Source organism: Galeopterus variegatus, unplaced genomic scaffold (genome assembly GCF_000696425.1).
Source record: "Galeopterus variegatus unplaced genomic scaffold, G_variegatus-3.0.2 Scaffold4761, whole genome shotgun sequence".
Classification (NCBI taxonomy): Eukaryota; Metazoa; Chordata; class Mammalia; order Dermoptera; family Cynocephalidae; genus Galeopterus; species Galeopterus variegatus.
In genome coordinates, this window is record NW_007730872.1 from 188582 (window position 1) to 209101 (window position 20520).

General features: G+C 54.1%; 2 protein-coding genes across 2 annotated transcripts in view; one reads left to right on the forward strand and one right to left on the reverse strand.

Moving 5' to 3' along the window:
- Positions 1 to 434: 434 nt before the first annotated feature.
- On the forward strand, positions 435 to 16653 carry EPHA1 (EPH receptor A1). The gene is made up of 18 exons (XM_008588280.1): positions 435 to 597; positions 1757 to 1824; positions 6875 to 7156; positions 8094 to 8502; positions 8723 to 8878; positions 9162 to 9506; positions 9655 to 9782; positions 10032 to 10182; positions 10327 to 10423; positions 10653 to 10711; positions 11481 to 11606; positions 12472 to 12657; positions 12793 to 12854; positions 12963 to 13169; positions 13307 to 13456; positions 13728 to 13921; positions 16020 to 16175; positions 16259 to 16653. Exons 1-18 carry the CDS (start codon positions 516 to 518, stop codon positions 16335 to 16337), a joined length of 2937 nt encoding a protein of 978 aa, XP_008586502.1. The 5' UTR covers positions 435 to 515; the 3' UTR covers positions 16338 to 16653.
- Positions 16654 to 16725: 72 nt separating this feature from the next.
- The window catches only part of ZYX (zyxin), a 10381-nt gene continuing 6586 nt past the window's right edge, over positions 16726 to 20520 (reverse strand). The window contains exons 7-11 of the mRNA XM_008588282.1: positions 19011 to 19131; positions 18692 to 18861; positions 18413 to 18591; positions 17511 to 17631; positions 16726 to 17272 (exon numbers count right to left, since the gene is read on the reverse strand). Of these exons, the coding sequence (XP_008586504.1) occupies positions 17168 to 17272; positions 17511 to 17631; positions 18413 to 18591; positions 18692 to 18861; positions 19011 to 19131 (696 nt within the window). The 3' untranslated portion in view covers positions 16726 to 17167. The remainder of the gene's footprint in view (positions 17273 to 17510; positions 17632 to 18412; positions 18592 to 18691; positions 18862 to 19010; positions 19132 to 20520) is intronic.

Below are 20520 nucleotides of genomic sequence, written 5' to 3' on the forward strand. Positions count from 1 at the left end.
AAGACTCGCCTAATGTGCCCGCTCGCTGGGTTGCTTTCTCTCCTCACCTCCCAGGGCTCTGCTGAGGGTTGTGCTTCTCCTTGCATGGTGGTCATCTAAGCCTCCGGTACTAGAGGAGGAAGATGGGTCTCTCGCCCCTGCCTTCCCCGATGTCCATTACAGTTCTAGGGCCTGCAGAAAGTCAGAGGAAGAATTAGGTTAAAGGCTGGATCAAGCCTGGGTTGGGTTTAGGATTAGAATCAGGAAAGGGTTAGTCAATTCCTAATCCCACCCACTAGGCGGCGCCCGCAGCCTCATTCCGATCAAGACGCCTCCGGTTTGGGACGTTAATTACCCGTCCAGCAGGTTTCCTTCCTACCCTCCTGTCCCTTTAAGAAGGTGAACCAGGTGAGACCGGGGCTCCGCCCCCGGCGCTGGCCCCGCCCCCCGCCCCCGTCCTGCCTGCCTGGCTCGCCCAGTCCCTCGCGACCTGGCCCTGCCGTCGGGGCCGCGGTCCCAGGTCCCGGCCCGGCGCCATGGAGCGGCGCTGGCCCCTGGGGCTCGGGCTGCTGCTGCTGCTCTGCGCCCCGCTGCCCCCGGGGGCGCGCGCCAAGGAAGGTACCGACCCCCGCCCTCGCGGCTCCCACCCCCTCCTGGGCCCGGCCGGCTCCCTCCTGCAGGAGCAGGCATTCCGGAGGAGGCCCTGCTCCCCGCGCCCCTCTCCAGCTCCCTTGGTTTGCCCCCGGTCGCCCGCCGGGCTATCGACCGGCCAGGCCAATCTTTGGTCTTTAACCCCAGACCGCTGCTGTCCCGGATCAGTCACCCCCGCCCCCGCTGGCCTGCAGTTTGCGCCTGGGGGTGGCCAGTGAATGAGCTGCTGACCACTGCCAGCACGCAGCGTGTGCAGCCCAACCCCAGCATCGTGGGACCCTTCATTCCCAGGCAGTCCCAGCCTCAGGTGCCCAACCCAGAGATCTGAGCCCTCTGAGGTCGAGGTGGGAAGCCACTTTCTGCCAACCCAGGCCAGGCGACAAAGGGACCCGCCACTGGGGGAAGGGATTGCTACAGGTCCCAGCCTCAGGTGCCCAACCCAGAGATCTGAGCCCTCTGAGGTCGAGGTGGGAAGCCGCTTTCTGCCAACCCAGGCCAGGCGACAAAGGGACCCGCCACTGGGGGAAGGGATTGCTACAGGGGTTCCCAGATGTAGGGGTCAACCTTTACAGGTGAAGGCTTGCAAACCCTCCCTGGCCCTACTGCCCCCACTTGGTGGACTCGAAACTGTGCCTTGTATCCCAGGTTAGAGCCCCAGTCACAAGCCAGAGCAGGCTGGTGACAGTAGAGTTGAGCCTCCCCAACCAGGAACCGTCTTTTGAAGTCCCCTATCTGCACCCAGCCCACTCAGCACCGGCAGGGTCTGAGCTCCTCCTGCCCACCCACTTATTCCAATTCTGCAGCTGATGGGTGCCCCAGGCCACCCCAGCCCCGGTGACTTTAAGGGTGCTAGTCTTGTGGGGCTGCCTCTCATGCTTCCTGCATTGACTTTGGTCAAAGATTCAGCACTCCAACCCTTGGCCCGCTCTGCCTTTCTCCCTTCACACTTGGAAGGAAGGAGCTCTCCACTCATTCCTGGGCGCTTTTCCTCCCCTAAGCCTCAGGAAGTCACAGCTGTTAGGAACAAGATGTTAAAGCCCGGGGCTGGAGCCCCAGAATGAGGATGTGGGTTGCATGGGCACCTCCACCCCCAGAGGTGACAGGCTCCTTCTCTCTCCACCTTCAGTCACCCTGATGGACACAAGCAAGGCACAGGGAGAGTTGGGCTGGCTGCTGGATCCCCCAGAGGATGGGGTAAGTGTCAGGGAAGGGAAGGGTCTGGGAAGGCTCAGGGCTGAAGGCCAGTGGGAAATGGGGCGGAGAGGTGGGTGGAGGAACAGAGAAAAGAGCAGGAAAAACTGGAAGTGTCTCCTCAGGGAGGGGGAGGGGAGGCTGAGTCAGCCTCCTGAATGGGACGTGGGGGGGTCAGACTCACCCGTGGGGAAGGCCTCAATGGCCGGGCTCCTCCCCCTCCCTGCCCCAGTGAGGGAGGGGTGAATACTTGTGAGGACTGGAGGGGGAGATGTACCCACCTCCCCTAGGTAGGAAGAGGAGATGGTTGAAGGCTGAGACAAGAGCATTGCTTGGGGAGGGACAGAAACACCAGAAAAGCATCCTCAGTCTGAGATCCATTCATCCCAATGGAGTTGCATGGGTAGGTTTCAGGGGGTCGATACCTAAAAGTGTACTCTAAATTGTGTATATGTATGTGGACATTTTTTTCTGAAGAAGAGAGCCTAAGCTTTCATCAGATTCTTCAAAGGGTCTTTGATTTCCCCCACGTTAAACGCTGCTCCCCTAGAGTTCCCCAAGCCCCTGGCACCTTCTCCATCAACCCACTGTGCATTCCAGCTGTTGGAGGGTGAAAGAGCCTGCTCCAAGTCCCCTCTTTCCTCAAATGTTCTAAGATCCCGTGAGCAGCAGTAGGTTGTGAAGTGAGTCCCAGAGAGAACCTCTGATGATGTCGGAGAAACCAAACTCAGTTTCTTCCTACTACACTCACAACACGAATCACTTCTGTGACCTCTAGTCACCAAAATGTGGGGGGGCTTCTCCTCATTAGCAACCAATTCTCTGCTGGATTCTTTAGCAGACACTGGCTGAGTGTCCTCTAATTCAATTCAACCCTGACAATATTTCCCTGGAGACAGTGTCAGATCCCCTAGACTGAGGGCTCAGCTCCACGAGACTGCCCCTTACCACACACACTCAGAAGCCAGTTAGTAATACGTTGTCACCAATACTTCTATCTGATCAGCTATCAATGGGGGTTTCCACAACCCTGTCCTTACGTTTGATTACTTTGGTAGGACGGATCACAGCACTTGGGGAAATACTTATGTTTACTGGTTTATCATAAAGGATATTACAATGGACAGCCACATGGAAGAGAGCATAGGGCAAGGTGTGGGAGGGGTGCACAGCTTCCATGCCCTGTCTGAGTGCTCCCCCTTCTAGTCACCTCCATGGGATCAGCTATTCAGAAGCTCCCGGAACTCAGTCCTTTTAGGTTTTTATGGAGGCTTCAGGACACAGGTGTGATTGATCAAATCGTTGGCCATTGGTGATCAACTTAACCTTCAACCCCTCTTCCCTCAGGATGGCTGAAAGTCCCAACTTTCTAATCACATGACTGGTTCCCCTAGAAACCAGCCCCCCATCCTGCGGCTATTCGGGAACCCCCAACCTTCAGTCAACTCATTAACATAAAAAAAGGCACTTATCACTTTGGAGATGCCAAGGGTTTTAGGAATATACCAGGAAACAGGGACCAAAACCAAATACATATGTCACAATATCACAGCACCCCAGCAGAGCTGGCCACAGAACCACAGGATCCTGCCTCAGTTGCTGGAGCCTCAAGGACCCCGGTCCTGGACCCCATTCTCTTGGTGCTTCCTTCCTTACTTCAGTTTTTCAAACTTCAGTCCTGCCTCTTGTTTCTGGGTTAGGGTTACCGGCTTGGTTTCCCTCTGGGTCCTAGGGTCCTGGCTCCATTCTCTGCTCTCCCACAGAGTGCCCTGTAATTAGAATTAATAGACTAAACCATAATGTATCCTCCAGGAGGGGCTGTTTAGAAAATCCTGGATTAGGCCAGCCCTAATAGGCGCCTTATCTCATAAACCAGCTAATCACCCCACAATGATGGCTGCAGGTCCATCTGCTGGCTCCCACGGGCCTTCGCCTGCCTTGTGCCTCTGCTACTGCCACACAAATAACTCTTCCCTAATTGGGTTGGAGTGAAAGCAAGGCCTCTTTCTCAGCTCAGGAGAAATAACCTTGTCCTAGGAGGGCAAAAAGAAAGCCAGCAGTCACACGATCCCACTCTCTACCTTGCCCTCTTCTCCTCCTTTTTCAGAACACATGCACACACACGCACACATTCAGATTCGGGCTCCTCAGAATGCACTCAGGCAGCAGCCAGCAGAGCCTGAGTGATAAGTGAAAGGATCCTTCTTGTTGATCCTGGGCAGCTGGTTCTCCCTCATCTGTCACTGCTGGAACTGGGAGAGGCGCATTACAGCTGGGAACATCTGCTCCTGGCTCCAGCTGCAGCCTGGCAATCTGGCTAATGAGCTGCACGTTAACCACCCACCAGCCTGTCCACCTGGCCCCCACCCTGTGCCTTCCGGTTGGGCTTCCCAGCACAGCTTCCTCCTAGGAGCAGACTCCAGATGCCCCTTTGATTCCAAGTTCATTGCCTTTCACATACCCCTTGCCGGATCTTTGAACTCCCTAACATAATGCAGAAATATGTGCCTCACAGCAGCTAACATTTCATCCCACCCCAAGTTCTTAATTACTGATGCTTTTTCCCAGAGCTAAGAGTAGAGGTGAGAGCCCCTACATTACAGTGGAATAAAAACTTGGGGAAAGTGAACTTTCTGAGGGCATCAGGCACTTCTCTCTCAAAGTATGGGGTTGCAACCTAAAATATCAATACAATGTTTTATAAAATTTAAAGGCTTCTTTCTCAGGTTCACCTAGCAGAGAAAATATTTAAGAATGATTGGGAATGTTTTCTGAAGAAGAATGAAATGGGAGATTTGTCCTACCAGCAGATATCATCAGAACATCAACTATAAGTAAAACGTGTCACTGCACGAAAATACTCAAGTCAATGGAACAGAATAGAAAGTCCAAAAACAAACCATATTCATGAGATTTTAGTATGTGATAACATTAGAATCCAAATCAATGTGGATAGTATTGACTAGCCAATAAATTGACAATTGAATGTCCGAAATGAAAAAAAGAAAAAAAAACGATAAAGCTACACTTCACACTATACACACAAAAAATAAAAGATTTTTTAATAGAGATGAAAATCTAAACCTACAAAGCAAACCTACAGAAATTTTGGAAAAAAATCTAGAAGATCTTTATAATCTTGAGATGGACGGGTTTCCCAAGCAAAATACACAACCCAAAAATCATATAGGGGAAGATTATAGATGTTATTATGTAAAAGTTTCAAATGCGTCCACATCAAAGACACCATTAACAAAGTTAAGTGCCATGGCAGACAGGGAGAGAGTATTTGAAATCTACATGTCGAGCAAATGACTACTGTCTATAACACGTTTTTTAATAAAGCTCATCCACATCCAAAAGAAAGCAATAAAATGAGCTCCAAGATTATGAACAGATAATTCCATAAAAATGCAAATAGTCAGTGAACAAAAGAGAAACACACACAATCTCCTCCTAAAAGAAATGCAAATTTAAATGGTGAAAGCTGTGTTTTGACCATAGGATTGGCAAAAAGTAAAAAGATCGTTAATATCCAGGGTTGATGAGATTATTAGAAAATGAGCCCTCCTGCATTGCTGGTGGAAGTATAAAGGTGAAGGACAACTTGGTAGTATCATCTAAAATTTGCAGCACGCCTACCCTTCTATAGAAATCTTACATAAATCTGAACATGTTTACATAATACAGCAGTATTCTTTAAATGTTTTCTTTAAAAACAAAACAAAACTAGAAGCTATCTAAATGTCCAAGGATCAGTGAATGATTAAATACATTATAGTACATCCTTGCAATGAAATACTACTTATGGATAGGTAAAAAGAGTGTGGACATGTTTCAAAGGCTTATTATTTGTTAAAACAGAAAGTAGTTTACAGAATGACACTTGTATGATCTCATTTATGCTAAAAAATGAAACAGAAACGTTCAAACATTTCTCTGGAGGCATTGAAAATGGCCTGGAAAGTTTTACTCCAAATTGTTCAGAGTGGCTGCCTCTGGGCACGAGGGTGGAAGGAACAAAAGAGAAACACACACACAACCTCCTCAAAAAAATGTCAGTCTAAGTGGTGAGAAGTTATGTTTTGACCAGAAGTAGAAGGGGCGGGGGTGGTTAACTTTTTATTGTATGTAAGTCCTTATTCTTTGACTTTTTATAATAAGCAAGCAGAGGCATAATGACTGAGCGCATAACCTGCGGGGTCTGCAGTACCTGGGCTCACGTCCCAGCTTTGCCTCTACATAGCTGAGTACTTTGGGCAAGTTACTAAACCTTGCTGTGCCTCAGTTTCCTCATGGAAAGTGCTTAGAACAGTGACTGACCCATGGCAAGCACTATATTAGTGCTAATGTTAATATATTACTATTATATATTAGTACTAAGTTTAAAAAATTATTTTAATGTAAAAGAAGTTAAGGAGGGTGGATTAGATAGTGTCTGGGAACCTAGCCGACTCTGTCAATTGTTGATTTTGATATTGGGTATAACTGGAAGGAATATTGGTGAGGGTGAGGGTTTCCTACAGAGACAGTTCTGTGCTTGTTTGTGCCCTCCAAACCTTAGAGGCTTTAATATTTTAAAATTAAGCAGCTGGCCAGTTCACTCAGTTGTTTAGAGCATGGGACTGATAACACCAAGGTCCAGGGCTTGATCCCTGTACCAACCAACCACCAAAAAGAACAACATGAAATAAGTCACCTCCTTGAACAAGTAGGTAGAAGGGTTTTGTGAATGAGCTTTGCCTCTGGGTACCTGACAGCTCCTCTGATGCAGTATGTAGAAATCGGTGCTCACATTCTTATAGTTGGAGTCAGTTAAGTGAAGGGACCAGCACTGACTAGGGATGTTAAAGGGCTCTTATCTTGCCCATCCTATATTCAAATAAATCCCCAACTCTAAACACTTAACCTGCTATTCTGGAGCCTAGGGGTGGGGAGAGGGAGGACAAGTAGCTCGACCCGAGGGGCCTTAACACCACCCTTCCCTCCATCAGCTCTAAAACGGGAGGGTTTGGGGAGCCGTGTGATGCTCCATGACTCTCTCTTTTCGCAGTGGAGTGAGGTGCAGCAGATGCTGAACGGGACCCCGCTGTACATGTACCAGGACTGCCCAGTGCAGGAAGGCAGAGACACCGACCACTGGCTTCGCTCCAACTGGATCTACCGGGGAAAGGAGGCTTCACGAGTCCACGTGGAGCTGCAGTTCACTGTGCGGGACTGCAAGAGTTTCCCCGGGGGAGCCAGGCCTCTAGGTTGCAAGGAGACCTTCAACCTTCTGTACATGGAGAGTGACCAGGACGTGGGCATTCAGCTCCGACGGCCCTTGTTCCAAAAGGTGCTGTGACCACCACCCTCCCGCACCCTCCCCAAGACCATCTCCGTCCCAATGGTGATTGCTGCCTGGCCCCTGACCCTGCTCCTCTAAGACGGAAAAGAGAAGAAGGTGGCAGAGACAAGCAGAGAGTGCAGGTGGAGAATAATGGAAAGAGTGAGGGACTAGAAATTGGAGGGGCTGGACCTTTTCTGCTGTGCCCCAACTTTGGGGGCGTTTTTAACCTCTCCAAGTTTTGGCTTCCTTGTTACAGAGTAGTGGTAATAACCGGGCCAGCCTTATCTGTTTTAAAGGCTTTTACAAGCATCCGTTGAGATAACAGGATGCCGAAGTGGAGGAGGGGAAGATAGCAGAGGTATTTAGGCTGTTTCTGTCAGTACCTGTGAAGCTTATGTACAACACGCCCCCATGAGTGCAGCTGGAGTTGTGTAGACAGTGCCCTGCAGGCTAGTTCCCTCTAACACCATCCCTTTCTTTCCTACTCAGGAAAACATACTAGAATGCAAAAGAGTAAGGAACATATTAATGTAGGATGTGCTCTCATTTCTTCCCAACACTGTAACCTCCCCTCACTGGCACTGGGGTTGGAAGCACCTCCAAATACTGGAAATTTTGTAGACTGGAGAGTCCTACTGCCTGCATTCGAACCCTAGCCCCCTCAGGTAGTAGCTGTGTGATCTTCTACAAGGTCTTTAAAGTCTCTTAGCCTTAGTTTCCTCATCTGTCAAATGGGAATGAAAAGCCATCCTACCTTGGAGTATTATTGCATCGACTAAATAGCATAATGCACGTACAATGCTTAGCCCTGAACCTCACACATAGTAAGCTCTCGTTCATGGTTGTTTAACTGCTAAAGTCTTGAGCAAAGAGTTGTGTCTGTTGTGTGGGGGTGAAGCACGACTTTTCCATCGCTCCCCTCTTCTCCCCACCCCCCTCCCAGGTAACCACGGTGGCCGCAGACCAGAGTTTCACCATCCGCGACCTTGCATCGGGCTCCATGAAGCTGAACGTGGAGCACTGTTCCCTGGGCCTCCTGACCCGCCGCGGCCTCTACCTCGCTTTCCACAACCCGGGTGCCTGCGTGGCCCTGGTGTCCGTGCGGGTGTTCTACCAGCGCTGTCCTGAGGTCATGCACGGCTTGGCCCGATTCCCCGACACTCTCCCCGAGCTCGGCGGGCTGGCGGAAGTGGCAGGGACCTGCTTGCCCCATGCGCAGGCCGGCCCCGGGCCCTCGGGTGCACCCCGCATGCACTGCAGCCCTGACGGCGAATGGCTGGTGCCCGTGGGACGGTGCCACTGCGAGCCAGGCTACGAGGAAGGTGGCGGCGGTGGCAGTGAGGGATGTGTCGGTAAGGAAGGAGGCAGGGAGAACCTGCAGAGCCCATTTGGGAGAGTCGGGGGTGCCAAGGCAGGCAAGGAAGCGATTTTTAATCTGAGTGCTTGAGAGCCCTGGGGACACATGCAGAGGTGTTTCCAGTACAAGCGAACTGATGGGACAAGGAGGGAGAGGGGGTGGTTCTGCCCTTAAGAACACTGGAAAACCATGGTTTTGTGACATTGTGTCTCCAGCCTGCCCTAGTGGTTCCTACCGGACTGACATGGACACACCCCATTGTCTCAAGTGTCCGCAACACAGCACAGCGGAGTCAGAGGGGGCCACCATCTGCACCTGTGAAAGCGGCCATTACAGAGCCCCCGGGGAGGGCCCCCAGGTGGCATGCACACGTGAGTTCAGGAGTAGGGCCTGGCCATCTAGAGGAGGTGCTGGACCTTTGCTGAGCCCTTGTTAGGGTCAGCATTTTCCAGAGCTTATCAGATATTGGAGACTATCCAGGGTGTCAGGTACTTATAGTCCCTGCCTGGCCCCTGCTCTCCCTGGAAGAATGCAGAAGGAGGAGTCAAATCTTCCCATGAAGACTTCAGGAATTGGAGTGGGGGTCAAGGTGGGGTCCCACAGCTTGGATGAGAGTGAAGCTGGCTCCTACCGACAGTTCCTCTTCTCCCACAGGTCCCCCCTCGGTCCCCCGAAACCTGAGTTTCTCTATGTTGGGGACCCAGCTCTCCCTGCGTTGGGAACCCCCAGCAGATACGGGGGGACGCCAGGACATCAGATACAGTGTGGGGTGTTCCCAGTGTCGGGGCACAGCGCAGGATGGGGGACCCTGCCAGCCCTGCGGGGCAGGTGTGCACTTCTCTCCAGGGCCGGGGGGACTCACCAAGCCTACTGTGAGTGTCGATGGTCTTGAGCCCTATGCCAACTACACCTTCAACGTCGAAGCCCAAAACGGAGTGTCGGAGCTGGGCAGCCCCAGCCACACCAGTGCCTCACTCAGCATCAGCATGGGGCATGCAGGTGAAGGATCCAGGAGGGGTTGGGCCGGGCCTGGAGGAAACGAAGGGCATAGGACCACAGGGACAAACTGATGGGCAGGATGCAGGTGACAGGCTATTTAAGTTGTTTCCTCTTTCCTTCCAAATCCAATTCTGTCCTGGACTCCCAGAGTCACTCTCAGGCCTGTCTCTGAGGCTGGTGAAGAAAGAGCCAAGGCAGCTGGAGCTGACCTGGGCGGGGGCCCGGCCTCGCAGTCCGGGGGGTAACCTGAGCTACGAGCTACACGTGCTGAACCAGGTCAGGATGCCACTGGGGGATGGTCTCTGGTGTCTGTGCCTGGTCACACCCAACATTCCCAGCCTGGGGCACTGGGTGGGAGGAATCCACCCAAAGTAAACTATATGACTTTCTCAGGACAAAAGTCTACACAGAACCTTGTCCTTGCCATCTCCTAGCCAGCCCCTCCCCACGTGCTCCCACAGTTGTCCGTCACATCCTCCCGGGCCTGGCCCAGCATGGCCCAGGTAACACAAGCCACACCCACAGGATGAAGAACGGCACCAGATGGTTCTAGAGCCCAGGGTCTTGCTAACAGAGCTGCAGCCAGACACCACGTACATTGTCAGAGTTCGAATGCTGACCCCACTGGGCCCTGGCCCTTTCTCCCCTGACCATGAGTTTCGGACCAGCCCACCAGGTAGGTCATGTGTTCTGTACCCAGCTCCCTGGTCTAGGGGACAAATGCATACCTGATTCCCACTGAGAGGCCTAACCAGGTGTTCCCCCATCATCCCTGGGGACTGTGAGTGCCCCCAACCGTCCTCACCCCATGTGCTTACAGTTTCCAGGGGCCCAACTGGAGGAGAGGTTGTGGCCATCATCTTTGGGCTGCTGCTTGGTGTCGCTCTGCTGCTCGGGATTCTTATCTTCCGTTCGAGGTGCTGGCTTCTGCCCCTTCCCCATCCACCCATCCTGGGTCCCTCTGCCTTGTCAGAAGCCCTTGGCTGTACCCTGACCACCCTCCCATCCCCTGGTACCAAAGCTCAAGTGGGCCCCACTCCCATCCTGCACTCCCACCCCCTCATTTCTGGGGAAACTCAGCCAGGGCCTATTGGGCCCCTCAGGAGATGCTGGGACCCTGAGGAAGCTGGACCCCAACTCCCACAGGAGAGCTCGGCACCAGCGGCAGCAGAGGCAGCGCGATCGTGTCACCGACGTGGACCGAGGTGAGCCATCAGCACCTGTGTGTGCTTGTGTGTAGGGGGGGTGTGTGTTAGGAGGCATCACTGGGAAGGGACCAAGCAACCTACATTTGCTAGGCCAACTCGGGGGGCACAAGTGAGGTTTATTGTCCCTTGGGATCCTGTGTTTTGCTACCTAATTAAGTTTGGTTAATTAACTTTGCACTGATAGCCCCCAATGGCTCTGAAGCAATTATGTGTTAGCTGTTGGTGCCGTGTGCCATCACCCTGGGCTCTGGGCAGCCTTCTCCCTCCTGGTGACTGGGTCTGTGGGCCGAGGCTGGACAGGAGGGGGATTGGACTCCTCTGAGGCATGTGTGTTTCCTGTCTGTCACCTCATTAGGTGTCCCGTGAATGGAGGAGTCAGTGGTTCCTCCAAGTAACTGGGATGGAAGGGAGGCTTTGTTGGGCATGTGAACGAGGTGTTACTGATAGGAGCAGCGTGGGGAGCAGGGGTGAGGAGGACAGGCAAAGGATGGGAGGATTGGGTAACCATGGCAGTGACATGCCCTTCAGACCCCGGGGAGTGAGGACAGAGGAGCTTGGAGCGCAGGCAAGAAGAAAGGCTGTGGCATGGAGGTTTAGTGGCTGTGGATAGAGACTTTCTCCCACTTCAGCCAAAACAGGAGTCGCCTCAGGGAACAGGGAAGTATGGAGAAATGTGGCATCTGCTGTCCTCTTCACCCTACCCCCACAATAGTCCTGAGCACTGAAGTTGGAACTTCTGTGGCTGAGCCTTCCCTGTTCCCCCCAGAGGACAAACTGTGGCTGAAGCCCTACGTGGACCTCCAGGCATATGAGGACCCGGCACAGGGAGCCCTGGACTTCACCCAGGAGCTCGATCCAGCATGGCTGATCGTGGACACGGTCATAGGTGAAGGTGAGTCCTGCTGTGCACCATGGCCAGTCCCCTCTGTGTGGCAGCATAGAGCCACCAGCAGGACCCTTCCTTCCGGCCCTTTCCTGGGGAGCCTGGCTGACCTCTCCTCTGGCCCAAGAGTTCCCAGATGAGCTCACTCTCCACTCAGCCCTGTGTCCTCTTTGAACTGCTGTGTTCAGGTTAAAACCCCCTTATCAGGTGTGCTGGAGCAGCCCCTGCCTCCTACACACGTTGCTTCTATGGTCTTGGAATTTCTGATTAGGAGTGATAAACACATCATCTTTGTCCCTAGAGGTGTTGCTGTGCTGAGGCTCAGGCTGTTCTCAGATTGTTAACAAATGGGAGAGAGACTCAGAGCCTCCCTTGCCCGGCATCCCACCCCATCAGAGGCCCAGTGTCCTTGGACTTCCCTGATCCCTTGAGTCACCAGAGGAAATGGATCTGAGCAGAGAACAAAGCTTGGCAGTGTCCTTGCAAATTATGTCGCCAAGTTGTGACTGAAGGAGCTCACGGAAGAGAGGTGGCAATATCAGCCTCCCTGTCACTTGGGCACTGGTGCTGGATTGCCTGCCCATCATGAGCACACCTCAGTCCTGCTGCATAGGGCTCACTCACCCAGCATTTACTGAGCACCTACTGTAAGCCAGAACTGAAAGACAGTGGGGCCAGGTGACAGTGCTTCATTCCAGTTCCAGAATCTGCCCCTTCCCCAGGAAGGGCAACCCACGCCCTGTGCCAGGAAGGGCACTCCATGCTTCTGATCCTCCAGAGAAGAATAGGGGCCGGGGGGCCTGAGAAAGTTGCTCTTGTCCTCAGGGGAGTTTGACAGTGCAGAGGGCCATGACTCTGTTTTCTTTAAATGCAGGAGAGTTTGGGGAAGTGTATCGAGGGACCCTGAGGCTCCCCAGCCAGGACTGCAAGACTGTGGCCATAAAGACCTTGAAAGACACATCCCCCGATGGCCAGTGGTGGAACTTCCTTCGAGAGGCAACAATCATGGGCCAGTTCAACCACCCGCACATTCTGCATCTGGAAGGCGTTGTCACAAAGAGTATGAGGAGTGGTCTCCACGAGACCCAGGGGTGGTGCGGGAAGGAGCGGTGAGACCACTGTGAGTGGAGGAAGGATGTGCTGCCAAGGGCAGGAAGCCCAGTGCCTGGTATGATGGCTGCACTCTCTGTCTCAGGAAAGCCCATCATGATCATCACGGAATTTATGGAGAACGGAGCCCTGGATGCCTTCCTGAGGGTGAGGAGGGCAGAGGACCCGCTGGGGAGGGGGATGTGCCAGGGAGCCCTACACATTGGGAGAAGGAGACCTGCCCATCCCCTGACTTGCACACTCACCCTGCTGCAGGAGCGGGAGGACCAGCTGGTCCCCGGGCAGCTTGTGGCCATGCTGCAGGGCATAGCATCTGGCATGAACTACCTCAGTGACCACAATTATGTCCACCGGGACCTGGCCGCTAGGAACATCTTGGTGAGTCAGAACCTTAGCTGCAAGGTGTCTGACTTTGGCCTGACCCGCCTCCTGGACAACTTTGATGGCACCTACGAAACCCAGGTGAGAGTCCTGTATGCACGGCATTCATATTCATGTGCACCACTGCATGCCATTCATGGTCACACATGTACGGACACCGGGATTCATGCTCATGTGGGCATGATGCCTTTCCATCCCTGTCCCACATGCTTTCTCAGGGAGGAAAGATTCCCATCCGCTGGACAGCCCCTGAAGCCATTGCCCATCGGATCTTCACAACAGCCAGCGATGTGTGGAGCTTTGGGATTGTGATGTGGGAGGTTCTGAGCTTTGGGGACAAGCCCTATGGGGAGATGAGCAATCAGGAGGTGAGCCCAGAATATTCCTCTCATGTCATCCCTAACTCACACCTCTTATCTCCTCCCAAAATCCTCCCATGGCCTATTCCTGCAAATATCCTTATTTTTTCCTGACCCTCCATCTTTCTGCACTCGCGTCTCCTCTATCCCTTCACCTCATGCCCTGTGCTCCTTACCTCTCCCACCCTGTCAGGGTTGCTGAGAGGCTCCATTGCAATGATCCTGTCTGAGCACAGGTCAGCTGCCTAGCCTAGGGCATGCCTCCCTCTCCCCACTACAGGTCATGAAGAGCATTGAGGATGGGTACCGGCTGCCCCCTCCTGTGGACTGCCCAGCCCCTCTGTATGAGCTCATGAAGAGCTGCTGGGTTTACGACCGTGCCCGCCGGCCCCACTTCCACAAGCTGCAGGCACATCTGGAGCAACTGCTTGCCAATCCCCACTCCCTGAGGACTATTGCCAACTTTGACCCCAGGTAACTGTGCGGGAGGAAGACCAGGGAATTCAAGGTCTGGGAGAATGGAAATGGGCATTCAGCCACGTGCACCACGTGCTGGGCCTGGGAGCTCTGCAGAGGCCAGCGTGTGAGGCAGGATCACAGTCCAAACCCTCAGAGAAGGTCTGCCCTCATGGAAGTGGTGCAGACCCACCCTGCAGAGCCCTAGTCCAATAGAAGATAAGAAGCAGACACACTGAGAGGGAATACACACTAAGAATTCTGAAAGGTGCCACTTAGAGAGGTCAGCTCTAGATTACACACATTTGCAGCCAGGCCCTGATTCCCTAACTCCACCTGGGCTGGGTCCCCATCCTTTCCCTTCTCAGGCTGCCTCACCTGGGACCCTCCCTGGAGACTTCCTAGCCTGTCTCACTGCCTTATGCTAGGCCCAGAGTCACATCTTTTCTGGGAGTTTCTGTGACCCAGCATGGCACTTGAGATACATCCCTTTCCTCATGGAAACATTCCTTCATGTCAAGGAAAGGCTCATTCATTCAACAAATTTTGGACTGCCTGCTGGTGCAAGCTCTTAACTGGACATTAGAGATACAGCAGCACTCATGGCCTGGTACCTGTTCTAGTGAGCTTGGGCACCTGGGTTGAAGTGGTGTATTAGTCCGTTTCTGTTGCTTATAACATAAGTACCTGAAACTGGGTGATTTATAAAGAAAATGAAATTTATTGCTTACAGTTTCAGAGACTGAGAAGTCCAAAGTCCAGAGAACACATCTGGTGAGGGTCTTCTTTGGTGGTGGCTTTACAGCAATGCAGGGGGCTCACATGGCAGAAAATGGTGGAGCAGAGATAGAGAGACTCTCAGGCTCTCCTTTTAAAGCCCTCAGAAAAACGGCCCTGACCACCACTATTAATCCATTCACCATGGCATGATCCTACAGTCAAATCACCTCCTTAAGGCCTCACCTTTCAATTACCATAATAGGATTTCCCACCCTCCCAACAGTCACAGTGGGGGGTAACTTTCTAATACATAAAACTTGGGGGGCACAATTCAAGGTTCAGTGAGTTTGGAGGGGGACATTCAATCCACAGCAGGTGGGGAGGGCAGGGACAGCCTTGAGGGATCTGGGAAGGCTCCACAATCACGCAGCCAGCCTGGAGGGAAGCTGAGGGCTGGCAGATTGCAGGTAGTGCAGGATGTTGGCAACATCCAGTTAGAGGACAGCAACCTATAGCTGGGAGGCAGCAGGGGTCAGCACAAACGGACCACCCTGCTGAGAAGTCTGGACTTTATCTTGAGTACAGAGAACTATTGGCCAATTTTTAAAAACTGTCTAGGAAGGGACATGGTGAGAACGTGGAGAACGAACAGACAAGAAGGCGTAAGGTGGAGAAGGGCAAAGCTGTACTTCCAGTGCTTTATTGGGTAAACCGGCCTGCCATGCCAGCTTCTGTATCAAACCACCATATATAACCTTGTTTCTGGGAGAAAATGTGCTCTGAGTTCCAACTTTTGAAACTATCTTTTGGAGCACAACTCCCTCGTACACTGGAGACTGCATTGCTAATCTTTCTGGAATGTTGGATATTTTTCCCCTAGCAGATTTACTTTGCTAATGGCTTTTGGCTCTGGCTGGCTTTAGTACAGGAACACTCATTGTATTGTGGGTGTGAGAGTGCAAGAATAACAGCCGAGGTTGAAGGTGGCAACAGGGGCTGCTCCCAGAACTTGAGCGGCCACCCTGGAAAAGGCAGGACCATGCCTGACTGCCAGGGCCTCAGTTCTCCTGCCTGAAGCCTCCTCTCAGCTGGGCACTTTCATGTCTCAACCAGACCCCAGCCAGATGCCCAGAGCAGCCCCTCCAGCAGGAGATCGGATGGTGGTCCACTTCCCTTGGGGACTCCCAGAGTTGCCACTTTCCCTAGGTCTGTCAATCAGTGGGACTGTCAGCCCAGCCGCTGCTGTGAGCACACCAGGAAAAGGCCAGGAAGTGGGGTTGCAGACAATGGCCGGGCTAATCCAGTCTAGATGGTCTGTGTGCTCAGAGGGCCAGCCCAAGTGCTTGCTGCAAATGCTCAGATCGGCCCCTGCACCCCTCGTGACTGTGTCCCACAGGGTGACTCTGCGCCTTCCCAGCCTGAGTGGCTCTGATGGGATCCCATACCGAAGCGTTGCCGAGTGGCTCGAGTCCATCCGCATGAAGCGCTACATCCTGCACTTCCGCTCAGCCGGGCTGGACACCATGGAGTGTGTGCTGGAGCTGACCACCGAGTGAGGGCACGGGGGCTGCCCGGGCAAGGGAGGGCTGCTGGGGTTTGAGTCCCCAGACTCAGAGCCCCATTCCTTGCCCGCAGGGACCTGACGCAGATGGGAATCACTATGCCCGGGCACCAGAAGCGCATTCTTTGCAGTATTCAGGGATTCAAGGACTGAGCCGCGGCCGAGGGAGACGCCCCCTGAGCCTTCCTCTTTCCCCACCCTCTCCTCAGGGAGCAAGGACGGGGCCGTGGTCACTCATGGTACCCTTCCCTCAGCCTACAGGATGTAGGCTACTGGTGCTGCTCCTGCCCACCCCCGAGAGGAACCTGCCTCTGAACCCTGGAGCCTCTTTATTTTAAAAAGGGAGGTGGGGGTAGAAGGAAGAAGTAAAAAGGTAATTGTGGGAAGGAGTTGGGGGAGGGTTTAATATATATACATACATATACATATATATTTTTGTAAATAAACAGGAACTGAGTTTTCACCCTTACCCCTGATCTTTTTATCCCTTCATCCCACCTGTGAAGGCAGCAAGACCTACAAAAGAGTCAACTCCTAAGAATTCTGGAAAACAAGGTTTTTTTATTTGCAGCTGTAGCCATAACCTGGCAACATGGGGGAGGGTGGGAATGTCCAGACCAGTCAGCCCAGGCTCCCAGACAGCCAGGGTATCTCCCAGTCTCAGCAAGCAGAATACAAAGGCTGCTTGGGGCCAGCCAAGGCGTCGGCACAGCAGTGAAAGCGGCAGCACTAAACTGGTGCCCCCCAGGTGGGCGACCCCTGCAGGACGGGCGAGGGCTAGAACCCAGGGACAGGACTCCGCATCCCTGGGCTATTAGTGCCCTGGTCAGGGCCCTTGGAACCCCAGGGTGGGGTTTGGAATGGAGGAGGGGCTGGACATCCAAATAGTAACTGAGCTGGGTGGGCAGGTGGAAGATTGATCTCAGTGCGGGTGGTCCGTGATGGGGAAGGGCCTTGCAGTCTGGAAGGAGGCAGGTCCTCACTCAGGTCTGGGTTCTAGCAGTGTGGCATTTCCGACAAAGCACGTGACCATCCAGGGGGAAGCAGCCATTATCATCTGCCTCAATCGACAGTGGCTTCCCACAGTCCTGGGGAGAAGGAAGGATGAGAGGGGTGCTGGCCCAGAAGGCCCCGGTCCTCCACACCATCCTAGGGCTCCATCCTGGAACTAGGAAGGCCAAATGCTTGGTGGTTCTGAGCTGGTGCCACTGGCCACCCTCAAAATCCCAGCCCCCATTTCCTGCAGGCTAGCGCTTCCCACCTCTGGGCTAGTAAGCAGCGTGACCCACCCCTCCTGGCCACAGCCAGCCCCAGGAGACCACCAACCTCACACTTGTAGCACTTCATGTGGAAGTTCTTGTCCAGTGCGACCACTCGCACAGTCTCATCGCGGCCAGGTTCAGGCATGATGGGCTCTGCGCAGACGGAGCACCTCGGCGCATACTGCCTGTGGTGGGAGAGCAGTCCCGGGCAGGGTGAGCGAGCGCAGGGCTCCGGGGCTTTCATCCCCCATGAAAGTGCAGGGTGACACCGGACTTCTTTGTCCCACATCTTTAGGTGGAAGAAGCTCACCAGAAAGGCCTGACACCGAGCTGCCACGACTGGTCCTTAATAAGGGGAACCTCACGCCTCTGCTCACCCTCCCAAAGCCCCGTCCTCCACACACCTCTGTCATGGTCTTCTCTCCCACTAGATCCTCACCCCTGCACCCATCCCCACTGCAGCTCCTGCCAAAAGCACGCCCAGAGGCGCCCTTCCGGCTCCCATCTGATATCCCAACCCTAGCCTACCCCACCCCCACATGCCCTGACCCCTGGGCAGTGTGGAGAGATATGAATCCTGAAAATGTGTACCCCAAAGACAACATCAGTGGTGAGGGTTGGATTCTGCAGTTTTCCCAGGGCCACCCTTTCACGACATTACAGGATTGTGCCTGCCTTGTAAAGAGTGTTTCTTGGAGACTGGTGTTCCAACAGCTGCTCTCCAAAAGAACTTTTAGATCCCACCCTGTGTTTGAAATTAAGTCACTCCAGCACATGCTTCTCAACACCGGATACACACCCAAAAGTAGGTTCAACAAGCCAAGGCGTGGGTGGGACCAGCCACGAGCAGGACTTGCTACCCAGGCCAAATGAATTGGTCCCTGCTGTCTACAGACAAGGCGCGGGGCCAGAAAGCAAGACTAGGGATTTGGGGCTGTCCTGGGGCCAGGGTGGGAGCGTTCTCACTTGTGGTAGTCAGGGACGCAGTGGGGCCGGTTGGCCTGGTCCACAATGAAGGAGGTGCCCTCCAGGGGGCAGGCGCAGACCACACAGGTGAAGCACTGCGGGTGGTAGGCTTTGCCCGTGGCCCTCAGCATGCGGTCAGTGATGGGCTGCCCACAGGTGTTGCACTTCTCTAGGGTGTCCTGAGGAGACGGCAGGAGGTTGACAGGGAAGGACACCCAACCACCAGCTTCCAAGGCTCATCTGTCCCCAGCCCAGCCCCTCAGCCCCACCCCCACTCACGGTGTAGCAGCCCTCACAGTACGGTGCCCCCTCCAGGCTGTAGAACTGCTGTCCCTGCAGCTGCTGCTCACACTGGTGGCAGGTGAAGCAGGTGATGTGGAACAGCTGCCCCAGTGCGCGGACTGCAGGCTGCGCACGGGCCAGGGGCTGATGGCACCGGCCACAGGACTCTGGGAAGGCCAGAGAAGACAGCAATAAATAGGAGGAAGGACATGAGCTTGCAAGAGATCAGCCAGTTGAAATGAGGAGTGGAGCCACAGGCCCGGCCAGCTCGGTCATGTAGGCAGAGGTGTCCCAGTGGGGTGGGCGGTGGGCTCACCGTTGACAGACACGTTCTGCCTCTGAGGATGCTCCATGTCCTGCATCAGCTGCTGGGTCAGCTGCTCCAGCTCCTCCACCTCCTTCAGAGTCAGGGGACCTGGGGCCCCAGGGGAGCGCACCTGAAACCCCAACACTGTCTTTGTACTATCCAGGGTCATTCCCTCCAAGAACCCTCCCAGGCCAGCTTACCCACCCCCCTCCTTCTTCCAAGGACTGAGCTCCAGGCTCATTTCCCAAATGCTTCAGGTTAGACCCTTAAAGCTCCTCCTTCTCCCTCCCTGCCCCGACCCCCAGCACCACACGAGTGCCCCCCTCCTTCTTCCAAGGACTGAGCTCCAGGCTCATTTCCCAAATGCTTTAGGTTAGACCCTTAAAGCTCCTCCTTCTCCCTCCCTGCCCCGACCCCCAGCACCACACGAGTCACAGAGGGGAAGGGGACAACCTTAGCCTAGATCTCATATAGCAAAACATTTCTACCCACTTTGCCCAAACCCCGCTGGGCAGTCACAAACAGGCCAGAACAACTGAGCAGACGAAGGCCACGCACATAGCAGCTCAGGTCACTGAAGCACCGGACACGCCAGGGCCATGTGTAAACTCCACAGAGCATGCTCGGATACCACCCGCGGAAGGGGGCACGCAACGGTGCGCACAGCGCACACACCTACCCGTCCCACCTGCTGCTGAGCAGCCCTGTCAGCGTGAGGACACAACACAGGCGAGAATCACAGGTTAACCCCAGAGCTGTCTGCAGGAGCCCAGCCCCCAGTTCCGCAGAGACCCAGGGTCCCTCCTGAGCGAGGAGCTTTTGGACTACTGACCCCAATCCCTCCCAACGGGCCATAGAAAAGACCCAAAGGACACTCCCTGGGCCAGCCTGCCCCTCCTATGTAGGGGATCCTGAGTGCCGGAGACTGGGGGTGAGGGTGGAGGTTCGGGACAGGGCAGTGGGGCTTGGGTGGAGGTTAGAGGCAGGACACTGCCGGTAACCCGGAGAACTCCAGGAGCTGTCTGACCTGCGCGACGTCTCCATGCGACACTCCCCCAGGAATGCTGGGTTGGTCTTCTCTATTACTGGATAAGTGCACCCAGGACTGTGGCCCCCTCACTGAGTGCCCTACCTGCTGATGCCGTCGTTCCCACAACACCCAGAACCTCCAGAGCCTCCCTGCTGCCTCTTCCCAAGGCCATTCTCCCCTCAGCCCTGACTCCACCCACCCTCACACCCGTCTGCACCCAGAGCTGCGTCTGTCTGTTCTGCATGGGAAGCACAGATTCATAGAAGTCAGGCTCCTCCAGATCTTAGCCACTTTCCCTTAAGACTCCCACCATCTCCCACCCTTAACTGACACGTGTCCCTGCAATACAAGTGTCACTCTTTTCCTCTTCCCATCTTCCCTACCTGGCATCTTGGAGACAGAGGGAAAGGACTCAGCCAGACCTTGCTCTCTGGTGCCACTTTAAATGCCTGTCCCATTCTTTGGAAACAGGAACGTCACTTCCCCGTG

What these genes read in the sequence shown, in the direction of transcription:
- EPHA1 (XM_008588280.1), top strand. Translation starts at nt 516, where the DNA reads ATGGAGCGGCGCTGGCCCCTGGGGCTCGGGCTGCTGCTGCTGCTCTGC. An exon ending in CCCCCAGGTGGCATGCACAC is followed by an intron (nt 8,879 to 9,161) that starts GTGAGTTCAGGA and finishes CTTCTCCCACAG; the next exon opens with GTCCCCCCTCGGTCCCCCGA. An exon ending in GGACACGGTCATAGGTGAAG is followed by an intron (nt 11,607 to 12,471) that starts GTGAGTCCTGCT and finishes CTTTAAATGCAG; the next exon opens with GAGAGTTTGGGGAAGTGTAT.